Genomic DNA, 27,852 nt, shown 5'->3' on the forward strand with positions numbered 1-27,852 from the left:
ATGTAGTTTGGTTCAGCAGTCTTGTATATTTATTAAACTCCTTTCCCCGTATCTTCCCCGCTCTATTTTTAAATATTATGTCCAGCCAACATGGCGGAATAGCCATTTTTGCTGCGCCTTCTTTTACTATACTACCAAAACAAGTAAATGCGAAATTGAACCAGATGTTCATATTCTTCCCCTGGTAAAAGGTGACAATGGCCACTGCAGGAGAAGTCGGAATAACTAGAGTTACTTGATACAGCAGTTGCGAAGCTATCTATAGGCCTCATGCATCAAAAAGTTGCCCTACAATTGGTCCACTGTTTTGGATCTTGTTTTACAGTGGCCCCATCTTTTCAAGGCGAAATTGACTATACAACTTGCTTCTCCGCTCGACGACCTGGTCGAAAAAAGGTATTTGAGTGCAAACGTAAATTTGTTGTGCCAAAGGAGCCAAATGTGCACAACTATGCAAGTGGTTTATATACGTACGAAGCAAACCTAGTGAAAAGAAATGCTACCATAGGGTCAACCGTTGCTTGCGTACTGTCGTCTGCTGCGCGTCCTCTTCAGTCGTCGGGCGGAAAAAAAAATAAATAAGTTGCTTCGATGGCTTTATGCAAGCTGAAACTGATTATTTAGAGCCGTTTGATCGGCTACTAGAATAGTATTCGCATACAATGAGCTGTAGGCCAAAGGATAACTGCACATTTAGTACTTAAGTTCCGACCTATGTTTTTCGTGGACGCAGAAACAATCGCAACCTAAAAACCGGAGTTAAGGTAGCAATTAATAGCTTACAAAAGCACAAAAATAACAATTATGCGTTTTAAAACAAAATGTGTCTTTAAATTGACAATTTGAATTGTTTTTTTTAATAGTGCATGCTGCAGCCGCCGTAGCGCCACGGTACGCACGATTTAAAGCAGGGGGGGTTCAGGTGCGGGCAGTTTTTTGAGCCGGAGTTCCGCAACTGACAACATCCTAAAGCTCTGGGAATAACGTATCATGTTGGGGTTACCTTGAATGCGACGAGGCAGTTGTCCTAATCTCAGCTGCAACATTATTATGTATAAGGTTACTCTTCTTGTAATAGATATCAAAACATTACACTACGCCCTAAACAACGAACACAAGGCATCCCATAAAAGTTTTTTTGCGTTAGATACCCATTTGAGATTTTGTTTCTCATGCTCCCTTCGATTCGTTTAAAAAGTTTTGAGAGATTGCTCAGGTGTGTGATGGTCTAGGGCAGTGAGTTATAGAGACGAATTTACTCTTTTGCCCTTGCTTAAAGGTGGTATCCAATAATCATGCTTCGTTATTACAATTATCATCATCGTTGGGGTTGTCATAGTCGTCACAATCGTCGTCATGACGAAAGGACCAAAGGGTCTCACCAAGACCTGCTGCCTTTTCGATCTAGTGCTACCTGAGTCCTTGGTTCCTCGTACTGACGGAATGGGAATTTCTAGGCGTTAAAGCTCTCACCGCATAAACAACAAAACAGTTTAACCAAATTTTAAATTCGCTTCAGCGTTACCATGATTGGAACTGTTGCATATAAACAACCGGTCATAAACAACCAAAGCACAAAATAAACGCAAAAAGTAGGACGAGTAAGATACCGCGCGCAACGCCTCCTGTTCCAAGCTTTTCGGCGATGGTTATGAGAACTGGCGCCTGAACTGTCCCGCCACCAGTGATCACTTTTCTAACGGTCTTGAGACGGCCGTTCAGAAGAAGCGGATGCTGAGAGACCTGTACAGCAGCCGCCGGGTGCAGAATGATCGATGTAGCCTGTTGGGAATAAAATTATGAAGTACAATATAGTAGAGAAAAAAGAAGGCTGGTTGTAGGATGTCACATGCAAGAAAAGAAAACGAGTATGTGTTAAGAGGGCATAATATTTTACCAGGAGGGCTCGATATTGGCCAGAAAATGATGAATTGATTGGCACTTTGTTTGAAACGGGATCCCTTATGATGCTAGAATAAACCCCACTTCTTAAAGACTTTTCAAGTGAGAAACAGTGTTTCTTGTATTTATGATTAGTTCGTGAATTGTGCGGTGTTTCTAATCTAGTTTTCTAGGGTTCTATGTGTCGTGTGGTGAAATTCTTTAAGCGAATGTCCCAAATGGAATAATAGGATTTCAAAATAGGTCGCGTGCTTCAACAAGTGGGTTTTATCACCGGTGATGCTATGATATTTATCCGAAATATTTAGTCTTCCACCGGAAATGGTTGGACAGTAACCTATGCGTTGTTTTCTTTTATAATCTACCTTTGACTCGGATAGGGAAGTTATCGTACGGTTTGGCACAAAACAGAAATGTGCTTTGTATGCACATAAGTATCAGCGAACAAAATAAACCGAAGTAAGAATACCTTTTTGTAATATTTTGACCGATAGCTTGACCCCAAAGATGTCTTGTGTGCCGAGATATACTACAGTATAACGTCCACTAGACTGACTCAAAAATTCATCCCGAACTTAAGCCTGCTTACGTGGTTTATTCCGAAGCCTACCTGCCATCCGATTTCTTCGCTACACCATCGTGTTGATGGTTTTTCGTTCTCTTTCCTGTACTTTTGGCATGAATAACTCCGACAACCAACCACACTGCTTAAACGTTACTAGGAGAGATTCTAGTAATGTTAGACTGGCCGAGCTTAACGAAGCCGGTTCCTAACATTAAGCACTTTCTATCCGCGTGCAGCCGTTCCACGCACGTGCCGCCACGTGAACTTTAACATCATGCTCTTCTTGTTATATTCTGCCAGGGTGCGTCGTTATCACTGCGGTTAGGACAATTCAGTGCTGCTCATACGACCAGGGTTTCTAACCACGTGACCCAAATAATGTCCTCTTCACAGTGCCTGCCATTTAGCTACCATTCGTGCTGAGGCCGTCAACGACGACCACCGGAAGTTTTGGCATTTAATGTGATGACACCTTGGGCTTTCGCCTAAAAAGGTCTAAATAATCCATCAAGGCCGTAAAATATTTTTCACGTTTTTCTTTATTAGTGCTCTCTGGGTTGCTGTGAAATTAAGTTTCTTCGTAGCGTCCGCATTGATGTCGCAAAGTGCCGTGTTGAGAACAAATTTCAGGGTTAGTATGTAACCTCCCGCATCTAAAACCAACTCATGCATTACAGATACTACCATCATTAGTTTGATCGAAGATACGAAGGAGAAACCAGCATTTAAAACACTTATATGCCATTTAAATGCACTACTGTATTACCAAATCCGACATTAAGTTGCGCCCACAGTGCCCAGAAATTAACGGTTGGCGAATAGGCGGACGAATAACTGCTGACTTTTTTTTCCTCCTCGTGTGTGTGTGTCTGTTTCCTTCTGCTTTTTTCATGTGGCTATTTTTAATACCCCTTTGTACTCTCTCCTTCCTTTATCTCTTATCTTTCTCACACTGATATCCCCTCCACGGCCCACAACAGCAGGGCTGGCATTCTGCTGTCGACACCTATGTGTCATAAAAAACCCTGTTGGTACACCATCCTTTGAAGTTCTCTTGCAATAAATCCATTCACTTACTCATAAGCAGTTGCAGTATTATTGCTAGTTTGCACAGTTTAGCTTAGTTAAATGACTATCACATAGCACGCGTCACCAGCGACGAGTACTTTTAACATAGTCTTCCTGTTTTTACGACAGTTAACCTTTTTTTCCACAGAACTCTAAACTGCCTGAGCATACGTTGAATGCACGGTACGAATTGGTAGTCTTATATGTTTTAGTCTTTTCGCTCCCTCAAGCGGCCATTTGTGAAGACCAATACGTGGGCCAACTTCCAATGCCTACGTGTCCTTGCTGCGTTGCACTGTACTGCGGAACCTTGAGACGTATGTGACCAGCGAAAAGCGAAAGTTGTCTGCCTAAATAAAGAGCTCCACGCAGTAAAGCGCAATTCATATATCAGAATTTTTAACAATTGAAGAAAAAGGAAAATATGTAGTAGTTAAGATGAGAACCAGTGATCAATTTATTATTACAAATCAAAATAAAACATATCTAGAAAAAATGAAAAATGAAAACAGCAAGTTGAGATGCAGAGTTTTCCATTGCAGGATTAATAAAAAATAAATAAATGTTTACGACAATCAAACCTTCACTTCACATAGATGGTGGTTAAAAAAAGTGCGACATTCAATTCAGGGCGAGCATCAAGGACCGCCTTCCCTTCTGACGTAGCGCAATCACATGGAGCGTTTTCGCGCCCTTTATCCGACGGCGCTGGAACCCTCGCGTACGTCACCTAAGAAGCACCCTTTTCAAAAGAAAACAAAAAGGAAGGCTGGAACGGAGAGTTATGCATTACCAGGTGACCGAATATTTGTCGTTCTCAGCCTTTTAATACTAAACATTTTAGGTTACACAGTGCACTACAACGCAAATAATAAACCATGAGCACTTCATTTACCTTCACGAAAGCAAAATTTTGAACATGAACCTAGTTCTGCGCATTTGAAAAGAGAGGTTAAGTTCATGTAAAGTGGTGCCCAAAACCTTAGGTAAACCGCGTGCGGGCACTATCGGCCAACAGTCGTTACTGGTAGGCGAAGCGAAGGGAGACACGTAAACGTGGTTCCTCTTCAGTGCTAAGAAATAAACAAGCGCCAAAAACATCGCAAGTGCGTCACCATATGCTTATTACCAGACTCTATCTTCTATTTGGGTCACCGGGCCGTACTTTCACAGAAGGGATAGGCATCGTTCAAACTTATATTAAACGTATGTGCGCACAGCACTGGCTGCCTTTTAGTTATTGTAAAAATGTACCTTTAGGCCTTTAAATTCGCAAATCGGCGCCGTATTAGGAAGTCCAAAATTCATTTCTGTGAGCAGGCCACATACCGTAGAGTAATATCTCACTGGCTAGGAGAACAAGGGGGGTGGGGGTATACTAATTCAGATTACTCGCGTTATATATGCCATAACTTGCACGTGTCATTAAAAACGCTTATCACTGCTGAGGGAAGTCGAAATGGGCGTATTTTATGCACTGATCACAGAAGGTTTAGAGATGGACTTGTTCGGCTAATGTTATTGCTCTGCAGGACACAAATAACAACTTGTTATCACTCAAACCTCTACGCAAAACTTCTCTCGGGTTCATTTTGTTGATATTGCTTTGCTGAAAATATTTTCACTCTGAAGTCGCTAAGAATAATAGGGACAATTTCAAAGCGGTAAGCTTACGTTGTATTTCTCGGCAGCAGAAAGCAACGCCGAAATGTCAGTTGAGCGGACAAGTATCACAGGGCAGCCCTGGGCTAGGTAACTGAAGAGCAACCACAATCCGCTGACATGCATGACGGGAACGCACTGGAGAAAGTGGTCGTTCCGGTCGAGTACTGAAGGGTCATTGTACCTGCGAAGTGAGCACTTTTGAGTTATCTGCAACATAAAGGCTACCCATGGCTGGTGGCTCAACAGGCAGCTTCTTTGGGATGTAGACCACCGTACTAATGTTCGCCCTTCTAGCGCACTTTGTTGAAAAAAGTGGGGCTGTACAGAAAATGCAATGCGAACCTGTGCGCCCATTTCGAACTTACCAGGACTAGGCTACTTTTTCCCAATATGACCGGACTGGGGCAGCCGGAAAGGGTGTCTTGCTAGGGTGCATTCCGCGTATTGCTGACCGTGTGCTCCGACGTGGTAGTGGATTGTTATTACAGATAATGTGTCAGTACCGGTACCTCTTCATGCGAGCAACCAAACAGTCTCTACCAAATGGTCTCCAAGTTTGTATGGCTACACAAGTGCAGGTGGCTGCAGGTTAAAAAAAATTCTCTTTAGCCATAATACATGCGATAAAAGGCTAACGTTTGCCATAGCACACGATCTACACAATCAGTGCACCACTACTTCGGATTTTGATACAAATAAAGCGCCAAAAATTTCTGTGTAGCCAGAATTTACCTCTTGCGTATTTTGCAACATTCCATATCCATTGGGGCAACTTGAATGCTGTAGTGTGTACCTCATCTTTAAGGAAGTTCCTTATCATGTTAGAGGTTGTAGTTGTGTTTAAAAGCACTGTCTTCTCTACTTGGCGGAAAAAAAACGGCGCTCATACTTGTTTGCTAATGATGCAAGCTACGGCCGTTTTTACCAAGATTATCTCAACTGCAGGTCGAATGACATGTTAATAATTATCTGAGCATAAAATCGATAAAGGCATTAAAGTCATCAACTACGTAAGCGTATCTACTTTAGAATAAATCGGGTCCATCTTCTCTGCAACTAAGATTCTTGTAAATTCTATCAGAGAGGAATGTTCGTACCGACACACCGAGGCGGAACCGTGAAAAGAGTTGCCTTGAAATTTTTGCTTCACGGCAACGATTTTAACACTTGCCCAAAATACAAACACAATCTTACTTGCCAGCAGGTTCGCGGCAGTGAACCAGGTTGAAATTACCCTTCCTGTGAGAACAGCGTATTTTGCAGTATACTACAATATACTGCTTTACCGGTTCACGGTAGCGTTCAGATCAAGACTATTTCATTGTGAGCAATAAAAAGTGGTTGGACGCTTTATTTTTCTGCCAGCCCGTACGAGCGCCCGCATAGGGTGATTAGAGTGCAGTGCGCGCGTGGAACAGCGATAGTGACGTCAGTGCTTCATGTGCCCGTGCGCGCGTGCATGATGAAGGGTGAGCCTGAACAAATACGTGGAGTGCGCATACAACCCGGAACATGGGCGAAACCCACGGAGTGGCGTAAAAGCGGCGCTCACAAGAGCAGGAGAGGGAGTGCGCACCAGGGTACAAGCGAGAGCGGCTGCTTCCGCGGACTGCGAATGGGACCGACGGGCGGCGAACCGCAGCCATTATGCCCAGACAGCGAGGAGCAACCAGCGCCCGCGGTGGACGCTCTTCACCTGTCGTCGGCCCAAGTGACTGAAAACGTCGTCGTGAGTCTCCAGGAGAGCACCAGGCCGTAGCTTTCCGGACAAACAGCGCTTCAACTACCTCAATTTGTCTTTACGCGCTTTACGCGCTCGCTGGCTGTACTGTCGCAACAGTGCCTCCCAAGTTGCTTTCTTTGTTTTTTTCCTTCCTTTGTTCTCCCGAAATAAACCGGTGACTTGTTCTCATGTGGATTGGCGTTACTTCGTCGGGCGGGTTTGGGCTTGCGATCCCTTTACGCTCGAAGGGTGTTCCTTCACTGTTTTGCGGTAATTTACAGAGAGTGCTTGCTCTCCATGGCTCGTGAATACCGCACCCGATAGGGCACTGCGAACTCATACTTGTTAAGCCTCGAGCCCTACACAGGGCCGGTCGGCAAACATTTGCGCCATCGATCCGTCGGCAGCAAGCGAATATGCAACAGAACGACGAAGTTCGCGTGGCGAGGAGTCGCGTCAATAAAAACTGCGGCAGCACCTCGGTTGTGGCGCTCCGTTCACATTGCTGCCGGCAGCAGCGGCGGTGACTCTCAACTGGTATTCTGCGAGACGAACGGGCACGGGTGGGCGACGAAGCAATGGTGACCTTAAAGGGGCACTGACACAAACATTTTGCATCTTGTTTTTTTTTTTGTTGCGATAAGTAGCTAGTGACCTACTTATAACCTGTAGAAACCTCATTTGCTTCAGCGTGCGACGGTTGTTTAATTAGAGGCATTTTCAATGCGGCCAGTCGCAGTTTCGGTTTCAGCGAGTGCCGCAAAACGATGGATTTTGTGGATTTTGTGTGAACAAAGTTGTCCATGTGACCCTCGGAGGGATATCACAGAGCAGAGCCGCCGTTGCACTGTCGAATCCGCATCGACGGCAGTTTCTGCGAATGCCCCCAGGTACTGATCTCGTGAGGAGCTTAATTAAAAAGCGACCGTGGATGTGACGCAGGCGCTGCGAGTGCAAAAGCTACCGCGGCTAAAGAACGACGCGCGACGCTCGAGACGGTGGGTGGCAAGACGCCCGCTGGGAGCAGCCTGCCGGTCTGCCGACATGTCCGCCTACAGATGTGTTCGGCTTAGCACTGCGGCGGATATTCGAATGCCGCTCTCGTAAGCGGTGCAGGTGACAATTTTTAATGCAACCCGCCATCGCTTCATTAACTCCTTATCATGTAAGCCACCATGGTCGGGACTAGGGGACAATTTCGTGCAGCGGTAATAAGCTATCACTCGAGCTACCTGCGCCGGCCTGGGCCACTTCGCGGCCGTGGCCGCCGCCTGCACAGCGACCGTGCGGCTCGCTCAGTGAGCTTTTCGTGTCTACGGCGCGTTTTTGCGTCCAATGTAAATAAAAAGTAATAGAAACAGAGTGCCTGGAATCGCTGTAAAACTTTGGTCGCGGCCAGCTGCCCGATGAGCTGACGAAATCACGGCGCCTCCGCTGCCGACCATCGGGTCGTTCGTTCTCGAGAGCAGAAGCTCCGCCCTCCGGCCCTTCGATTGGAGCGGCGAGCCGGGCGAGCCAGCGAAAAACGCCGGCAGTGCAGAAGCGGCAAACATAAACTCGTGACGTGTTTGGATGTTGTTTATTTACACAATCTCCTCGGGATGCCGATTGCGCGTGGTCCTGTGCTGGCTGCTCGGTTGCGTTTCGCACACTTTAAAATTGATTTTAAATATGTTCTAGGTTGTATGCGCCGCTGATATTTTGCAGATGATGTATATGTGTTCCCACCAATCTATCTCCGAAGTTATCTCGCTTTCAAAATTTTTTGTCAGTGCCCCTTTAAAGTGCATAGATTGAAAGCTATTCAGGTTTTGTTAAGCTATTCAGGTTACGCTACTCAGATGCTCTTAGAAGTGCAACCTAAGTTTTTGTGCTTGCTATCGCACAGCTTCATGTATTGTTTACTTTTTACTGCTTAAACGCTCCTTTAGGGTATGGTGGTAAAAAAAAGTGCGCCCATTTTTGGTGGGAATTTTTAAATAAATATTTTATCTCACAGCACTGCCAAATTGGACCACGAATCGTTGTTAAACCCTTATTACTTTCAAAATATTATACCGTCTCCCACGTAATCACCAGCAACGTATTTAAACTTATTGAAAATGAATTTTCTTCCCTGTTTTTTTTAAAGCCGCCATTTTGAGCCACAACATTACTGGCCGTTTTCCTATATTTTTGCTTGACGGCAAATTCTTCACCACACCTAATAAACTGCGTGCGGAATTTTTATATATTCTCAATACTCCGCACTCTTAGAGAGTGCTTGAGGGGAACGGATTGTATACGGGGTGAGTGAACCCAACTGAGCTAAAGACCAATATAGGGAAAACGTTTTCTGAAGTCTGTTTCAGTGTTTTCCAATTAAGACGTTTTTAATTTGCAGAAATGCTGGAAACCTTCGGGAAATAAAGATTCTTGAAGCCTATAAAAACACAGGACCAATTTTGGAAGATATTGGTTGTGTATAAATTCTCTAGAGCACGCCAATCTCTCAAGAAGTATAGAAATGTTGCTTTATACATTCCGGGTATAAAAAAGAAAATTGCTCTGATCTATTAGGCTGCACAGAGGAACCCACTGTAAGGGTTTGAAAAGTACTCAACCACGTACTTAATAGTGCATATGATGCTGTGAATCGGCTATAAACGGATGAAACGTCAGGGCTATGAATTAGCTAATACATGGAGCGACTTCGTTCTACCAGTTGGTGATGGTCCTACGAGGGGATACGACAGAAAGTGTGTGATTCACTGAATGAACCCTATCATATTTGAGAGCAGGTTTGTGACAATGATATTATAGCTAGAGGCGTGACTGTTAGCAATTGTAGAGCCGAGGCGCCGACGATATTCAAATGAAACCTGCGACATACATCGTTGGTATACTAGCGCCTTGCGTCCCCCAAATTTTAAATATGTGCTGTTGGTAATTGAACTATGCTTTCGAAGCAGGTATATATGCTCTTGTCGCACTACGTTCTGTAGTGCGCGAGCCAAACCATAAGCTTATATTTTAGTTGATTTTTCCGGCAACTGCATGTAATAAAAGGTAAGAAAGGTCTGCTCGACAGCATCTTACTAGAATATTATAGTCATTTTTATTCCTAAAGGAGGAAAGAGGGCGTTTGAATAGCGATAGTACACAATTTGGTTCAGCGTAAAATCTATCCCTGTCCTTTGGAATGTATTGATTTTCTTGCGTAGCAATCAAAATGTGGTCCTAATCTATGTCGTACGTGTCTGAAGCAGTCCCATAGCATCGCGTGTTTATTTTTAGTTTTGTGCTTTCTTCTACGACTGGTCTTTTGTATTACGCTCGCATTTATTTTTCTGCGATAAGATTTTTGATTTTCATACGAATGCATAAACCACTTACCCCATGGCAATAATTTGAGCGATTAGATTCCGGTGGGTAATTTCTACGCCCTTCGGTAGTCCTGTGGTTCCACTTGAGTAGAGTATAGCGAGCACAGAGTCGCAGCTGGGTTTCGGCAGTTTTCGCGGTGGTGTCGAAGCGGTGCTCATTAGTTGACGAAAACCTATGGCGCCGCCAATTTCCCCATATGTAACAACAACACCCTGGAAGAAATACATTTCACGTTCAACGCAATTATTTGGAGCTAAATACTGCCGCCTTATGAGAATAAGAAAACGTCATACAACAAAAAGTTTGCGTGTGCTCGAGCCGGCAATTTTAGCTATGTAGTACACATATAAAGAAAGACGCCGAAATACTCAACATTCGCATCTCGGTGCATACCAAGAAAAGCTCTCACGAGCATCGAAAATATTTTATCGCAAATTGTGCCGGAGTGTTTTTTGTAGTTCCTGTGATCACTGATTGGATGTTGGATGACCTGCAGAAAGCTTAAAGCACGTTTCCGTTAATGCACGTACGAAGATCTGCTTGAGGTTGCGCGACGAATTATCCACATGCGAAAATCAGCCATCGCGGGTAAACACGTTCCAGTACAAAGGGGCTGTTATGCGTCAACTGTCTCTTAGCTAAGCCGTAAAGGTGTCTCTCAACAGATATATCAGACAATGGGCAACCAGGAGTAAACACGTTTCAGTACGAGGGGGCCGTTATGCGCCAACTAGCTTTTCGTTAAACCGTAAGGGTGTCTCTCGAAGGATATATCACAACACGTTCGCGATAAAAAAACTACCTGGTTATTTTTACAGCTACCCACGCGCCATATCTGAGCGTGCAGTACCTATACCCTCTCAAAACAAGTGCTTCTCATAAACTGCGCTGCAAGGGAAAGCATATGCTGTTGCGTTTAGAATGCAAGCAGATGGTTCTCTATTCGAGGGTTCCTGGCTATTTGACCGTCCTTGCACGTCATAGGCGCTCTCGGCACGGTCCAGAGAAAAAAAGAAGGTATGCGTATGCCATAGGGTGGTTTTGTCACATCTTATTCTCGCCTTTGTCAACATCTGACAGCCTGCTTAGTTCTTGAGCATTTTTGGGGTCTACTGAAGGAATCAACCCGAACCCAGTTCTTCTTTGAGCGTTGACTAAAACGCTGTAGGTACCAGAAATTTGCCGCATAGCCCAGTTCTCTAGAAAAACACTCAGGCTGAATTTTACTGTGCGCGAAACTATTACAGAATGGGCCAGTTGAATTAACTCCAAGCTGATCCCGCTTTTGAAGAAAGATCTCACAACAAAGGATGGGAAATATCCCGTCCTTTTCGCGTGTTCGATTCCAGGCCGCGGCGGCTGCTTTTCTGATGGAGGCGAAAAGCAAAAACGCCCGTGTGTACGAGATTTCGGCGGACCTTAAAGATCCTCAGGTAGTCAAAATTAATCCGGAGCCATCCACTATGGCGCGCGTCATCGCCTGGGTTGCGTCGGTGCGTTAAACCCTACAATCAATCAATCAATCCCGTCCTTTACGAATTTTTCCGCGGCAAGATTTCAGCTCAGCTGCCCACCTAATAAGGTCCAAACATTCCATAGAATGTTGGCTACTTTCAGGAAAAAGCCCTTACTTCACTAGAACCATTTCCTTCCGTAAAAGTATGGTGGCAATGGTATGGCGCTGCTTTTTGTTCAACTTGCCTCGTGTTTTTAACGGATGATCACCCCTCTAGAGCTATCGTGTCAGTATTACTCTGCTGATCATTTGCCTCTTCATTTTCATTCGCTCCTATCCACCAGGAAAATAATAAGCCACCTTTGGGCTTTATGAATGAGGTATTTGACACCTTCATGTTCCTCAGTTGCGTTTTTCCGGCATAGTACGATACGAAATTTCCAGGGAGTGTTTCATGCGGGAATAATTTCAACGACCCGCCGCGGCGGCTCAGTGGCTAAGGCGTTGCGCTGGGGAGCAGGAGGTCGCGCGTTCCATTCCCGGCCCCGGCGGCTGCTTTTTTGATAAAGGCAAAAAGCAACAACGCCTATGTGTACGAGATTTCGGCGCACGTTAAAGAGCCACAGGTGGTCAAAATTCATCCGGAGCCCTCCACTACGGCGCGCGTCATCGCCTGGGTTGTGTCGGCGCGTTAAAGCCTACAATCAATCAATCAATAATTTCAAGGTTTATTCTTTGTTCCCATTTAGAATCAACCAAATACAAATGTTTTAGACGGTAGTGTGTTGCAGCGTGTCACCCGCATGTGCATGGTGCGCTACAAGAGTGATATTGAAGCTTGTAGGGCAGTATGAGGAGACCCATTTTCAAATAAAAACGGATGAGAAAGTGGTTTTTAAACCAATGCATTCTTGGTGTCGCTAATGGCGGTGCCGTAACCAAACGCACTGCAGGAAAGCCGACTTCGGACAATGGTAGGGAACGTGACTATAATGATGACGAAAACAGAAAGAAGCTGTGGTTGACTCATCTGTTATCGGAATCGGTAAAATACAAAAGTGGAATCTGCACCAAAATCTCAAGCTGGGCATGGTTTGCGTCTCGGCAGCTGTCTTGTGGGTGTACTTGGCGAGTGACGTCCTGCTGCCGGGTCGCTTCGGCAAAGGTGTACTGCCGTCGTTTCCGTGACGGATATGACGTCAGTAAAATCTTGGTGCATCCCGACATAAAACCATTTCATGTTAAAATACAAAACCCGAAAACCAACAACCCGAAGTATAAGGTTCTTCTCAGTAATAGAGGTTGCTTCCCCGCAAGAATACCCTCTGTCCAGGGGTGCAGCTTTTACAGGCCGCTTGCCTCGTTGCACTGGTGGCACTTCCGTGACGGATATGGCGTTAGGAAAATCTTCCTTAATCCCGGAATAAAACAGGTTCATATCAAAAAACTCTCCCCGTTATCGGAATGAAACCTGGGTCGCTTCAGCTATGAAGCCGACGTCTACGCGACTGCGCCATCCTGATATGGTGTAAGCGCTTTGGATTTTCTACTTTGACTGAGCATCGAAACGAGTTTCGCGCTTTAACCGTCTTTCTCTTAAGAAGCGGGCTGTACTATTTGTTCCTTAACCCGTTACAGCGACGGCCATTTTCTTGACCGGGTAACAACGACGGTTCTTCACAGAATGACGACTTTGCGGATTCCGCGTTGACACGTTACCTTGGCCGGTTCGGCCTTGAACTTTGTGACGTCTGTCATGCGAAGACGGTATGGTGAACCATGAGGAATGTACCGTTAAGGTTCTTGTGTTTTGCAGTAATAACTCGCTTCTTATTTTCAATGCGGAGACGGGATAGGAGCCATGTTACTTGCGACGGCCCTTCGCAAAGCCTAACGTAACTTTGTCGGAGGAAAGTAATTAGCTCTTACACAGGTCGGCGTTCTATGAACATGCCATTGCTGGGAACTTCATGAGGCCTACCGTTAGGTTACCAATTATTAAGCGTAAAATAAACGTGTGTAGTAACCTTAAATTTTGATATCTGACCTTATGAAGCGATAGCCATTTCTAGAGGTACTCATTATATAGCAAGATGCGGCTACTGGTTGGCGTACCCGCAGTTTGCTATAGATCCGACAGTTGATGCTGCGGTTTTTTAGTAAAGGGAAGCACGCCCACAAAATATCATACGCAGTTGAACCTCGTTATAACGACCCAGACAGCAAATTATTTCGATATAAGCAATGTTCGTTGTAACAGTAGCGGTAAGAACCAGCTATAACTAATCGATCATCTTTCTCGCGCAAAAATACTTCATACAAAACTGCATTTTTAAAGGATTCTAACTCGCTATAGCAAGGTCAGCCTTACCCATCTCCTTGTTGCATTTAATGCTCAATGAACCAGAACATGAGTTTGTGAAATTACAAGACAACAAATTTTGGTTGAAACAACAGGTCTGCGTATTTATTTTTTTGGTTAAGCATGTTATCTTCGTCTGGTGGTTACTCACAACACTGGGCAGGATAAAGTTTTCTACAGTGTCTACGAACAAAAGGGCCTTTATACTTCTGCAGTTTCGGACTACGGGGGTTTTTCCAGGTGGCTTCTCAGACCCCTGGTCAAACATTTCTTCGCTATATATGATATCTGGAGAGGATTGCACTGGTTCAGTTTCGTTATAAAATTATGTCTCATTGAAATGAGCGTGAGCCACCGAAGTTCATATTTTATTCGCTATAGCCGACAATTCGCCATGTCAGCGTTCGTTATAACAACGTTCAACTGTACAGGGAATTACCAACGCTTAGACGGTTCTTGCTGAGCCATGCACCAAGAAAAAAGTTTATTCGTTCAGTCAATTATCTACAGCCCATTCACTACCAAGTTCGGCTGTGAAAGCGCTGCCCAGGTGTATGCGTATTCTAGGCCAAACAAACTAATACAGTACCACATTGGGCACATATCCGCTATGTGGTATTTGCACTACGCTTGATAACACAGAATGTGCGACACTCTAGAGTTAGTTTACCTCCTACTGCAGCCGCTTTTCTGGTGGAGGCGACAAGTGAATACACCCGTGTACTCGAGATTTGGGCCCACGTAAAGATTCCCCCGTAGGAAACATTAATCCTGAGCCCACCACTATGTCGCACCTCATTGCCTGCACAGTGTCGCCGCGTCAAACGTCGTTACTAATCCAAATAAATTGTTCCTTTCAGACGGTATTCTGGTGTTACGGCAGCCAAGCGGCTTATAATTTTTATTGAAATACATGTTGCACTCCAGACTTAAATTTTGCGACACCGATCTCTGGAAAGACAAATCAATAACCCTTGACAGTATCGACGTGCCCATATAAGCATCCAATCACTGCTGAAATAATGACTATTGTTTTCACAGAATGTTACCTTCACAGGCGAAATCTCTTGGCAAGCCGCTCTGACTTTATTGTATTTGTCAAAGTCGCAAAATACCACCACTGGGCTGGTGCTTCTGAACTGGTAGTAGACCTCATCTGTAAAAAAAGTATTATGCACTTTATTAGAGCTGAATACATTCATTCACTTTTTAGTATGCCAGTCAGTTTATTTTCCATTTTAAAAAGGAGTTACAACTTATAAACTGATTTGATGTATATAAAGGAGGCAATGCTACATAGTCTCAATATGCAAAACAATACCGTAAGGGCACGTTCAGGCCAAAAATTGGTTCTTTTGACAGCTATTCGAAGATATTCATGCGGTGCGCTCGTTGAGGGATGCTCCCTTGTATGCACGAAGGAGACGTTTGCCCTTTCCTCCAGAAACAATTACTTAGAAAAGGAGAATTCCGAGAGTGCAGTTGTGTCTGGCGGCATACAATATTTAACAAAATGGTAAACATTCACCAATTCAAAGCGTTTTTACTGGGAGTTTGGGCACACAGCACCAAAACGGACGAAAAGCAGCGATGGATTATCCTATTTATTTATTCTCAACACATGCGGAGGTCCATGAGCCTGAGAAAAAATATTTTATAAGTCCTGATACAAGATTACCTGAGAATTGCACTGTTTGTCGTGGAAAAGCGTGTGTCGATTTTCCGCAATGACTTGTCTCCGAGACACAGGCGACCAGCATTGCCACCATTCTGCCGTTTCACTTTAACGAAGTCCTGCGCGAAAGTCGTACTATGAGAGCAACCCGTTCGGCCCCCGTTGGAAAGGAGTGCATGAGGCCCCTGCGTCTTGGCCGTGAAAGGTGCCTACGTGATTCGCGGAGGGAGCGGCTGTGTTGCGTTCGACACCACAAAACCATCTGCCGCTTGCACTGCTTCTCCCTTGTCACCTCTTCCTGACTGCGTCGCTCTAAAGCCACGCCCAGTACCGGTGCACTCCACAGAGTTACCTGTTTTCTGTCCCCACGATGCCCTGCTCCGAAGAAGAAGGGTATCGCTAATGTATGCACTCGCAGCCGCCACACTGCAGAAATAGTTGCGCTCGCACTTTTGAGCCTCACCATACTGTCTTCATTGCCACCAAAATGTTTTCTAAGAAATAGAAAATCGCCACGATCTGCTCCTTTCGCTGCTAATGTCGACAAATGACGATAGTCGACTGGCGCCCCTGACAAGATAAATCTCCCTTCTCTTGCCCGCTGACCTCTCATGCTGTTTCTCTACCTTCTCGTTCCTCCGAAGATAACACGCTAGACGTTGCTTCACGTCAATTTAAATTTACCGCGTTCCACTGCTCCAAGTCGGGTGCCTCGATGGCAGCGCTGCCGTACTGCGGAAACATGCCTGAATCGATGCACTTTACTACAACGTTTATAGAACCACGTTGCCCTACTCCACAAGCGTTTCAAGTGAAACGTGGAACCTATATAGTGAACTTTGCGTTGCTGTTGCCGTTTGATTTCTCAAATGCTGCCAGGAGTACGAATAACAGCGGGCGACGGTTTTCTGCAGCTGGTGTAGCATTTCATTTCCTATCGCAAAACAAAACATCCATAACAAAACATTTGCGTAATCTCGTGTTATTGTTCACGAGTGTTGACAAGTATGAAAATTGCCACCGGACTTAGACGTTTAAATTTGGCTGTGGGTATTTAAGACTATTGCGCAGGTACTGTTTCACCTTGGGTAGGTGACTGAATAGAGTCACCGACAGGCAGACAGACACACAGACAGACCAAGATTTCTGCGTTCCAGTATTCTAAGAAAAACTATCGTCTTTAAAACAACTAACTTGACGCTGTGCAGCTGTGGCCTCCTCTCGTGATTTTTTGCTGCGTGCTCTGCCCCTTAACTCGTCTCTCCCAGATTCAGGAGACATCAATTTCCTACATGCCCCGTGTCTTTTTTTAATTAGAAGCGCCCTGGCAAGGGTTGTGTGAGATGGTGTTTACAGGCCCCTTCCCAAGACATAACCCATCATCTAAACTGAGTCCCATTCACGACTGAGTGAAGGTCACCTCTTTCTCGTCTTCCCTTCTACCCCTCCCCAAATATGGCCGTGTGCTCTTCCTCGCTCTTAATTTCGGGCTCATGCTGACTATCTGAGTACGTTGGGAGTTTCGCAAAGATATATGCCAAAGAAAACTAAACCAATACCAAGTAAACCTGGGCTTTATGTGACTGTGTGATTTTCGAATATATTTCCAGCAGACATTGCTTCAAGACATAGGTTTACTTTTTAAAGGGACACTGAAGTGATATGTAAACATTGCGGGATTACTTGCGCAAATTGTAGTTCGGAGTCCCCAGGCCATGTTACGACCACTCTGGGCGCGTTTACGCGATTTTATTTAGTCGAAAAATTAATTCGAAAATGCTATCCTCCTCTCTTTACGCTCGCCCATTTTCTGCGGCGTTTTCGTGTGACGTCGAGAGGAGCCGAGCTCGCAATTGGCTGCGCTACTGCACGGCTCCCCGGCCTTCAGACAGAGTCAGTCGGCCCAGCGTTTCGTCCGCCGGCCGCCGACGGGTCGTCGCAATTCGTTCACTCAGCTGAAACGAAGCCAGGACACGTTTGTGAATGGAAAGATGGGCCTTTCTTTACTTGGTTAGTTTGTACACTGTATCTAGCTCCAAGTCAAGGTCGCTTCACACAAGCGCTGCACAAGCGCACATGCGGCGCTTCGCTGACTGGTACGCCAGTAGGAAAATATAAGGCCTCTTGAAGGCGGGAGAAGAGTCAGCGAAGTCAATATAGGTACTAAGGAAATAAAATCAACTGATATGTTTACCGTACACAGTAAAAATAGGTTGCGGGGAGCACGTTTTTGCGCTGGGCGAACAAGCACAGCGGTCAGCAGCACGACTACGCATCTGCGAACGCTTTTCCGTCTACGAAATACAATTGGTAGACGTGAGCTATTGTGGAAACTCGGGGGACGCTTACTGCACGAGCGCAATACAAGAAATAGTCACCTAAGCTGTTTGAAATGCCAAAACGAAATAAAAGTGTAAACTTGTTGTACAATATATACCTTATATTACCACAGTCGGCGGAGCGCGTCCCGTGGCCGAGCGGTCTGGGACGCTAGGTGTGTTGCGGCAAGTGTTTTGCAAGTCACGAGTTCGAGTCCCCGCGGGTACGTGCTTTTTTTTTAAGTTAACTTTCCCCTTTTCTGCCGATGTTTTCTACATTGAGTTCACCTTTTCTTGGGCCGAAACGTTCGTGGCTCCACGAACTAGTTCACAGAAGGCGCGCAGGCTGGCACTGGCGCGCTAGCGAGTTCTCGTTGGCTTGCTGTTGCCATAAGCACCGACTGCTTGCGGGCAGTGGGCACAGGCCAGAATCAACAGACCCTTGGCCTAGTGCGACCACGCTTTTTACGGTACAGGCATGAGTGAGGCAAGCTCCAAATATGGGGGAAAAGCGCATGACATTTGGGCGTCTGCGGGTATGCTGAGGGCGTCCATGCACTGCGTAGGCCTCGGCTAGTGAATGCTACGATTCCAAGCCGTCCTGGGAGGCTTATCTTTATGCATTTTTACAGCTGAAAACATGGCAGAAGCGTGGTACGATGATTACTGACTTATTGAGAATGCCCATCCAACAACGCCACCGGTTGTGTTTTACAGAACAGAAACCGAAACAAAAAACTTGTTTGGTTGCTCACCTTGGGCATAGTTCAATCACGGTGCCCGCTCCTCCTAACGTCACTGCTTTAGTTGGTGCGGCCGCCGCAAACCGCGCATGGTAGTTTTTCTTCTTTCGCGCTTTGTAAAATAATTACCGATTTGTCAACCGGATAAACGATGAAAAGTGTGCTAATTTGAGCCAGTCTACGCAGTGCAAGCAAAAACGGGAGCTTGACAAATTCACTCCAGTGTCCCTTTAAGTTACGAACACCAGATACCGGATTAGGAGGTGTAACAAGTTCATCCTGGACATATAGAAACTTCTAGGTAGGTTTGCGCATCAAGAAAAATCGGCAGTTTTTTGGGTTATTTCTAGTTCAGCGATTAACCACCGGAACAACCACTACATTGCCAGATGACAAATCCTGTTAGTATGTATTTTTGCCCTTGTAGAAATTGACAATCTATTCAGTGCAACACGTTAAGGTCCGGAGTACCACAAGGGCAAGCGTATGGAAATGGTTCGAAGAAATCTTTTTGTAGTTAGTGGTTCTGCGTGCTTTCACAAAAACACATCGGCCTATGAAAAGATGATTAAAAAAATCGATATAAAGTTAAGATACCTGCGGTAAGGTTGGTCTTGGCGAAGACGGCGGTACCACCGGCAAGGAAACTTCCACACAGCGCAACCACAAGCTCAGTGCCATTGGAACAGTGGAAGCCGACGCTATCACCCGGCCGCACACCAAGCTCAATGAGCCCTCCAGCCACTTGCCTGAAGGCATCGCAGAGCTCGCCGAATGTGCACTTTTCATCGGTATAAGCGTCCACCTGAAATATTACGACCGCATGCAGGTCCTCAAGAGTGCGGTTACACGTATTCGTCTTATGTCCCAAGATACAATTGTGTTTACATGTTTGTATGCTTGTTCAACTTTAGTGTTTACTCCTACGCTTGGTTGGGAAACAAAGATTCGGAAGCAAATAACTTGTCAAGTGCGCAAATGAGGACACCATTTGCACACCACGCCTTCGGTACTCTCAATAAAAAAAATTAAAAAATTTCACCATCTTTCCGCAGGAGAACAATGAGTAGTATGCGAAGCAGCCATGAGGTCGACATAAGTTCCCATTGGTAGTTCCATCGCGCGGCTGCGGGAGGAGAATGAGGGGAGCGGAGCACGCGCGCGCGTCATTTATACCACGGAGCTACAGTCGCGCCCCCAGCGTAGTATGCAGCGGCTACCGTCGCTTGTCTAACCCTAAGCTGCTTCCTATTATAGCGCGTGGAGCGGCAGCTGTTTCCATTCGCTGTGCAATCGCAGAGCTTCGGAGAGGAGAGGAGGCATGCATTGCAGACTATTCAGGGTTCTCCTACGGGAAGATGACGGCGGTGGTTGAACGTGCAGCTCTCTCGTGATGGATTCTGTGGTTGGCCAATCCCTAGGGGAATCCTGCCACAATCATCATCAGCGGTGTCTGGCCAGGCATGCGCATTGGGGTGTTAACGCCGCACAATGGCGCCCACACAACGGCGGAGGGAACATGCTCGACCGTAAGCTGCTTCGCATCTAAAATCAGACGTTGTGTTCACAGTGCAGTTAAAACGGCAAGGAACCCCGGTGCTTTATCTTTCTATTCGGACGGCAGAAGAAAGACAGGGCCTTGTACACGCAAGGGTACATTTTGAAAACGACCATCCCGTCTGAGCTCAACCTGTTCCACTAAAACCCGTACTTAAGCGTGCTCAATTCTAAAACAAAAGTCTCCTTCTAAAGCGCTCTATGCAAATGTTAGAGTTTGTACCCCCTAATTTGGTTGCGTGGCCGCGCTTTATATAAAAAGCTGTTGGCGTGAGTCATTTTGATGCTCTAGCTGCTATAATTTGAATTTACTTTTTAGATGCTGCGTGGCTGCTAAAAAGTTGTTATTTATTGTTGCCTTATGTGAAGCACGTGTAATTAGAGTAATAATTTTTTATAATTACCTTGGCCACTACTGCGAAACCTACCCGGAGAGCCATTACGTGGCCAACTGCCAGCGATGCAAGATTTGCCGAAGACTAATGGGTCAAAGTGAACATCCTACATCCTTCCTACAACCTCTCACTTTTTCGTAGTGTGGCGAAATTTCAAGATTGAACGGGAACTTTCATTTCAAATTTTCACAGCTGAGAACTCTTCCAGAGAAGGTTTTGCGTTTTCGTCCATTGCATTTCTAGTAATAGCGCAGTTTTGGACTCGCTAGGAACTACACAAAACTGTGTGAACACGCAGACATAAACACAATGAAATTGAACTGAAATCTAAAGCACCGGACAAACTTAAATAATATTTGAAGATTCAAAGAGAGAATTCCTACATCAGCGCCATATGGCGCAGGTACTGCTGCGCGTTTAAGTCATAGGCCCAAGACCCGCGTCAGAAGAACGTCAATTTTACTCGGCAACATGTTGTTCAAGCCATAGTACTATCTGATACCTGAATGGGGTTTTGGGCGTTTCCGGTTCCTGTATGGCGCAACTCCCAGACACAGTACTCTACAAAGCGGATTTTTTGAGGGGAAGCAAAACTATCAGGGATAATTTTGGACGTGGAGGCGGCGAAATGTTTTCACCTCCTAACTGCCTGCAACAAATAATCTATAAAAGCACAAACGACTGTTGGGACAGATATGTCAAACCTTCACCACCACCACTGCCTCATAGACTTGGTCTGCTCCTTTGCATGTCACTGCGCCTTATAATGCTCGTGCAGTCTTTAGTGCCAGCACGATTTCACTGCAACAAATACCCCTAGCATAATGCCCAGTTCACTGGAGCATTATGTAATTTGTGGGTTGTGTCTGGGGGCCGAAACCCTACGAAGATTTGCTCTAACCATTTCACAAAATTTTGCCTCGTGTGCTGATTGATAGCCGACCAAAGAAGCATTTTGAGAGAACAGCCGGTAAATGTTACTTTCCCCTCAAGTGAATGAAAGCTTCAAATAGCCCTGTCGACGTTCTGCGAAGTTCCAAACCAAAAACATTCTTTTAAACCATTCTCACGTACAGACGCGCGCAAGCTGTAAAAACGAAGTGAGCTAGGATGCTTCAATTGGAACACTGATAGTTTTCTATCCCGACCGGTAACAGCACGTAGACTAAAAGTGCTGGTTGATATACAAACGTGTCTTCAAATATTACGTGGCGCGAACATTGAATTTTTATGCTAATTGCGAGGCTGTCTTTGATACTTTTTTCAATCATGTCCATTTGGGCCTACGCGTGCCTCCAGTTATTGATTGACCCATCCCGGTGGCTCAGTGGCTAAGACGTATCGCTGCTGAGCACGAGGACGCGGGTTTGATTTGGCCGCGGCGGTCGCCTTATGGAGGCGAAAAGCAAAAACGCCCATGGGTGCAAAATTTAAGAGCACTTTAAAGATCCCCAAGTTGTCAAAATTAATCCGGAGTCTTCCGCTACGGCACGCCTCATCGCCTGCGTTGCATCGGTGCGTTAAACCTACAATCAATCAGTTATTGATTAAAAAATGCGAACTGGTGTTCAAAAACAAACATTTATTGGGTTTTATCGCACCGAAGTTACAACCGGGGTACGAGCGAGTCACAGTTGAATGCTCCGTACAAATATCGACCAACTCAAGATCCTCGAGGTGCACCGAAATCTCGGCACATGGGTGTTTGCGCTTTTCGCCCCTATCATACGAGCAGCCGCCGCGGCCGAGATGAACCCCGCGCTCTTTGGCTCAGCAGTATACCGCCCTAGCTACTGAACCACCGCAGAGGGTTTACATTTTAAGTTCAACTACAGTTTTACAAAGAATCTTGCTCTTTGTAGGACAAGGACATCAAATCTGGCTAGCAGGAGGTCCGCAGGAGGCGAGGGGCTAGATGCTTGGCGGGTCTCGAATTCTGAATGCCAGTATCTGACGTGCAGACTACCTGTTAGGGCATGTCATAAAAGTGAACTTGACGTGAATATAACCCAAAAACATGCTGGCCACAAGTATGTAACAGCCCCCGACTAAGCCACCTGTACAACGCCAACGATAATGAGATGATCCGACTGGGGACTTATAACACGCGCCGAGAGGCGAATGGTTTGGTGCGCGGCGAGGACATTCATTTGCACTGGCGAGGTACATATCCGCTAAAGGTGGCGCAAAAGCGGTGGCGTATTCTACACGTATGAGGAGTATACCGGCTTCTGAAGCCCGCATAACACAAAAGCGGTCGCTATGCCACCATGTCGCGTAAGCTTAGCAGGAAACAGTTGTAAGTACGCCCCAGATTCCGAGAGAACGCGAATTACATGTAAATTTCTGTCGGAAAGTTTCGTTAGCTGCAGATGAAGCGGTGCAGATTGGCACTCAATAGAAGCTGCAGAAGATCAATTGTTTGCACAAGAAGATCGCGGATCTGAAGGAGCTCTGCTTGTGCAGATAAACGCCTATTTGTCGCTATGCTCGTGTTTCCTGCAAGTGATTCTGTCGCTATACTCCAAGATGACTGAGCGGTGCAGAGAGCATTCGATGCGCTGACTCGGGAGAAGACCCGTATAAACCCACGACCTGGTTGGTACAGCTAAATAGGGATTGCTGAAGTGACAATTCGTAAATGGATACAAGTACCAGTAACCTGAGGGCTCCGAATTATGTGTTACCTGGTTGGAACAGCCACAGTGCCGCGGTGCTGTATTAGGTAGATGGGATGGGAGAGGGGGCTAATTCATTCAGGATGCACACTGGAAGATTGATGACATCTGGGTCTAGGGCTTATTTAGGGAGGCAGTATGGACACCGGCGATGAAATAAGTATCCACAATTTCTCAGCTGTGACTCCTACTTAAGGATATAGGATGAGAGTGAGTTGGGGGGTGTGCTTATATTTTACTGAGGCACGTGGTAATTTAGGTTAAAGAGTGCGTACTCTACCTTCCAGAGAATGCAATTACTAACCTTCCTTATTAAGTATTGGCGGGTAAAGAATTACCTAAACAAGAGAGCGGCTCATATTAGGCAGCAAACCGCCGGCTTTCAGATGTACTATACAGTTGGCAATAAAGCAGTTGTAAAAACCTGTTCCAATTTAAATTGGAAACGTGATTTCTTTCTCTGATTTCTAACAACGTAAAGGTTTTGTTCAATTCGTTCATCACGGTGTACCATACCCCGAGATATATTACGTTGCCTGAAATAATCCTAGAATGATTGGCGGTTTATCCAAGGCACTGCTGCGGAGCAGCATGTCTGAATAGAATCATTTTCCCACGTTAAGAGTGTACCCCTGCCACTCGGCGCCACGAAATGTATATTTAACTGAGCAAATTGGGCACTTACGGTTTATTCAGGTTAATTGTTTATTTTGAACAAAGACACCCGAGTGGTTTTATTTATACGCAGCACTGCACTACGGCACGCCTTCTTGCCACGCGCAGCCTCCTCACGTAAAACACAAAAATCGCTTTTGTTTTATAACCATCAACTCGGTGGAAATAGGAAGCTACTTCAGATTTCTAACTGCGGGGGATAATCCCGAGCTAAGTTCGAACACTCGCCTGTAAATAAAGATGTCCAATATAGACTAGCGGTCCAAGCAATCGCAGAATGATCTGATGTAGGTATTTTAGGCTCCCTAACAAAAGGCTGAAACTTGTGGATAGACATAAACCGAATACGTTCTATTACAAAATGGAAGACGTTTCCTTCTGTACCGATTGCAGTTGTGTACGCACAAAGACGGATTTCCAAGTACGGTTTTTTTACAAAACACCGATTGGACGATTGACGCAAAAATCTATAAAAACTCTGTTTTGAACCATTCCAGAAACTTTCCCTGTTGATGTAACAATGTGAGTAACACAACTTGTTGACACGACCGGTTTTTTAACGAAACACAGTTTTCAATGCATCTTTTTATTTCAATCGCAAAATCAAGCAGTCATGTATTTTCAATTAAACAACACTGCAGGTACTATATATGCATTCATATTTTGGCTCGAGTATGACTGACATTTTTTTTTTGCTGAACAATGTTGAGGAGTACGAACAATTTTTGCAGATTTAGTGTTGGTTAAGGTTTATTTATTCATTTATTCACAGTACCCCTTAAGGCCCTCTAGGGGAAGGTATTACGTAAGGGGGAAGGGGCAAGCCATCATGCAAAAATATCGACAAAAATACCAGACACATATTAACCAGTAATTAGCTGTAACTAAGGGAAGAAACCCCAAATACAAACTACAGCCATGCCGCGTTGAGCGATCGTAAACAATCAGATAAATTGTGAACATAGCGTGCAAGAGCTCATGAATTTGCTTGACACTTTTTCGACCATAATATTGGCTGAAAAAGAAAACAGTATCACGTAAAAACAAAGAAAAGAGAACATAACAAGGGGCAGCGTATCCAGAAATGGCCTGCAGCAAGAGCAAGAACAACGTACGCAAGCTACTAAAACAATTTCTAGAATAGGTAAAAACTAGAGAAAAAAATTCTAATTAGTGACAGTAGTGTGCAAGAGCTGCATGAATTTATTTGGATTTTTTTCGGTGGCAATATGTGCTGGCAAGTCATTCCACTCAACATTCGTGGCGGTAAGAATGATTGTGCGAAAATAAGGGAATGAGATTGTGGGCTCTTAACTTTGGTAAAGTGATCGCGCCGTGGAAAAAGAGCAGATGGGCTTTCAAAAAACTTCACGCAGTCATTGGTGATTATGACGCTTGTGAAAAAGCGATAAACGCGCATGTTTCTGGCGAAGGGCCAAATCCACTCATTGAGCAAGGCTTTTCAAGTTAGTGACAGTGGAAAAGAAAGAATAATCAGAGCAAATAAACCGAGCAGCACGGTTTTGCGAGCATTCAATGTTTGATATGATGTAGGCTTGATGAGGGTCCAGAATGCCGCTAGCTTACTCTAATTTAGGGCGAATTAAATTGAATAAAAAATCTTTTTAACTGTGATTGAGCCGGTTCTAAATTACGTTTTAGCAACCCAAGCGAACGGTTTGCCTATTCTCAATTCTCCTTTAAGTATTATGGTAGACTTTTGCCGGGTGGCAAAGCCTAGGAAAGACAAACAGACAGGTAAAACGTTTGGGGTGTTTGGGTGTCCCGAAAAGACTACGGCCTTCAAGCATAATTAGTAGGAACTGTAGCAGCTGCTATAAATTTTACTCTAACTTTATATAGCACCGCGCATTGGTAAGGCATTGGCACCATGAGCGAAGCAAGATAAGTTATTACAGAGTTTGTAGATTTCCACCAATACTTAAACAAAATAGAAGCTCATTTCTATAGGCATAATTAGAACTGTCCGTCTAACTTACTAGCTGACTGACTGATTGACTCCTCAACGCCCAGCCAAAATTGCTAGACCTACAGTCTTGAAATTGCGAGAGTACGTTTGTGTCATAGCGTAGGGGCTCACTAAAGCGCTATTTTTCGAAATTCAGCTTTCAACCGAGGGAAAGGCGCAAGTTGTGCTTCTGTCTATCCGTGATTATTTTGCTCACTCCTTCCCACACCGAAGCGCTTTTTCCTGACATGTGTAGCCCTTACAATATCTGAAAACTACTTTTAAGATAAGGCCCTAACCAAAACTACTTAACGATTCTGCATTTCGCGATGAAATCGGTGTTGCTAAAGATGCCCCCAAAATATTTTACTGATGTTATAAATAAATCAGTTTTTGCTAGTAAAAGTTACTAATCAAATGCAGAAAACTAATTTTAAATATTTCACCCTGCGACGCCGGTAAAAAGGGCAAAACACTTTTTTTGAAATGACACGTCTGACGGCACCCCAAGGCCTTGCTGGTTACGTCAGTGCCTACCCACTTCGTGTTAAAACAGCTTCAAAATTCATGAGCAAATTTTTAATAGGGTTGAGAAGCCTATTATTAATAAACTTTTTAAAAATTACAGCACGGAGAGAGTGAAAAGCGGTGAAATATTTTTTTCAGAAATTTATTTTTTTTATTGGAGGGAATTTGAGATATTCACCTTCTATTTATTGCTATCTGTAACGTACTCACATATCTAAGCACTGTTCTACAACAATTTTTTATGACACCCACGTGATAGGGACAATCAGGATCTCGGAAAACTGCTTGGTATGATGGAGACGATTCAGTCATTTTGCTCCCGCTGTGAAGCCTCCACCTGGCACGTCGTTTTTCCAGTGCTCAATGTTCATTTTTCCTTGTTCTTCTCATCGCTGCTAGCCTTAATTATGCAGCCCATTGATACATCCAATTCGTTTTTGCTTGAAAATGCTGCCCGCACAGTTCTCGAAAAACCAACTTAACGATTTTGTCCTAACACGGGTACAAAGCTGCCAAAGGGAGCTTTTATGTTACAACTTTCTGGACGTGGAATACAGTTAAATTTCCCGCTTTCGCATAGGGTTTGCCAGCTGTTGGGACTTTGTGCAACCTTGCGCCTCCCGTAAGAGCCCGTGTTATTTCAGAAAACCATGACTACTGAGTGTCGTTCATACATACTGAGATAACACTTCCCACGTTTAAGCACTCGTTTGATACAATTTGTTCTTTGTACAATTTGTTTCGTGATGGTTACAATAAACACCAGATCCACGTGTTGCAAATTACCACACGCCTCCTTTAAGAGCCTATGTATTGACAGCAGGTGAGACTTCCCAATAGTGGCCAGCTTCACGCGAACTGCCGAACTGTGAAAAGTAAGAAGTTATACCCATTTATGTCATAAGTATACTGGCCCAAACGGAAATCGCCAGATAATACCGCTAGTATCGAATAAATGGGATTTGTAGCTCACCAGTGCCACGTTGTCTTCATATTTTTCACAGATGTCGGTGAAGAAGGTAGCGAAGTCTGTGTCCGGAATGATGTTGTCCTCGATGCAGGACTTCACAATGCAGTTTTCTACCTCAACGGACATTGTGCTGTGACTAACCGAACCTTTACAAGTTATAAGCAACACCGCTGTTTTTAAAATACAAAACGACCGCAAACGTACTTGCTTGAACAAAAACCAGGTGCTTGTTTTTTG

The 27,852-nt window shown here is 44.8% G+C and overlaps 2 protein-coding genes across 2 annotated transcripts in view; both read right to left on the reverse strand.

Annotated features, from left to right (window-relative positions):
• LOC144173648 (luciferin 4-monooxygenase-like) overlaps nucleotides 1-10,497 on the reverse strand; it is a 41,909-nt gene extending 31,412 nt beyond the window's left edge. Inside the window, exons 1-3 of the mRNA XM_077701984.1 lie at nucleotides 10,299-10,497; nucleotides 5,210-5,381; nucleotides 1,611-1,782 (exon numbers count right to left, since the gene is read on the reverse strand). Coding sequence (XP_077558110.1) covers nucleotides 1,611-1,782; nucleotides 5,210-5,381; nucleotides 10,299-10,447 — 493 coding nt within the window. The 5' untranslated portion in view covers nucleotides 10,448-10,497. The remainder of the gene's footprint in view (nucleotides 1-1,610; nucleotides 1,783-5,209; nucleotides 5,382-10,298) is intronic.
• Nucleotides 10,498-11,165: 668 nt separating this feature from the next.
• LOC144175637 (uncharacterized protein Rv1549-like) lies at nucleotides 11,166-27,796 on the reverse strand. Its single transcript, XM_077704688.1, has 4 exons — nucleotides 27,619-27,796; nucleotides 19,441-19,648; nucleotides 15,157-15,263; nucleotides 11,166-11,177 (listed from the first exon to the last, which is right to left on the reverse strand). The coding sequence occupies exons 1-4, from the start codon at nucleotides 27,739-27,741 to the stop codon at nucleotides 11,166-11,168; spliced, it is 450 nt and encodes a 149-aa protein (XP_077560814.1). The 5' UTR covers nucleotides 27,742-27,796.
• Nucleotides 27,797-27,852: the final 56 nt, after the last annotated feature.

This window comes from Haemaphysalis longicornis, unplaced genomic scaffold, assembly GCF_048455015.1.
Source record: "Haemaphysalis longicornis isolate Haplotype H1 unplaced genomic scaffold, Haemaphysalis longicornis Haplotype H1 scaffold_3, whole genome shotgun sequence".
Taxonomy (NCBI): domain Eukaryota; kingdom Metazoa; phylum Arthropoda; class Arachnida; order Ixodida; family Ixodidae; genus Haemaphysalis; species Haemaphysalis longicornis.

Bases quoted from the DNA above. Each gene is read 5' to 3' on its own strand.
- LOC144175637 (XM_077704688.1), bottom strand. From the start codon at position 27,741: ATGTCCGTTGAGGTAGAAAACTGCATTGTGAAGTCCTGCATCGAGGAC. The intron at 19,649-27,618 runs GTGAGCTACAAA...GTAATATTTCAG, and splicing joins ATGAAGACAACGTGGCACTG to GTGGACGCTTATACCGATGA. The intron at 15,264-19,440 runs GTATCTTAACTT...CTTTTTTTACAG, and splicing joins CAAGACCAACCTTACCGCAG to ATGAGGTCTACTACCAGTTC.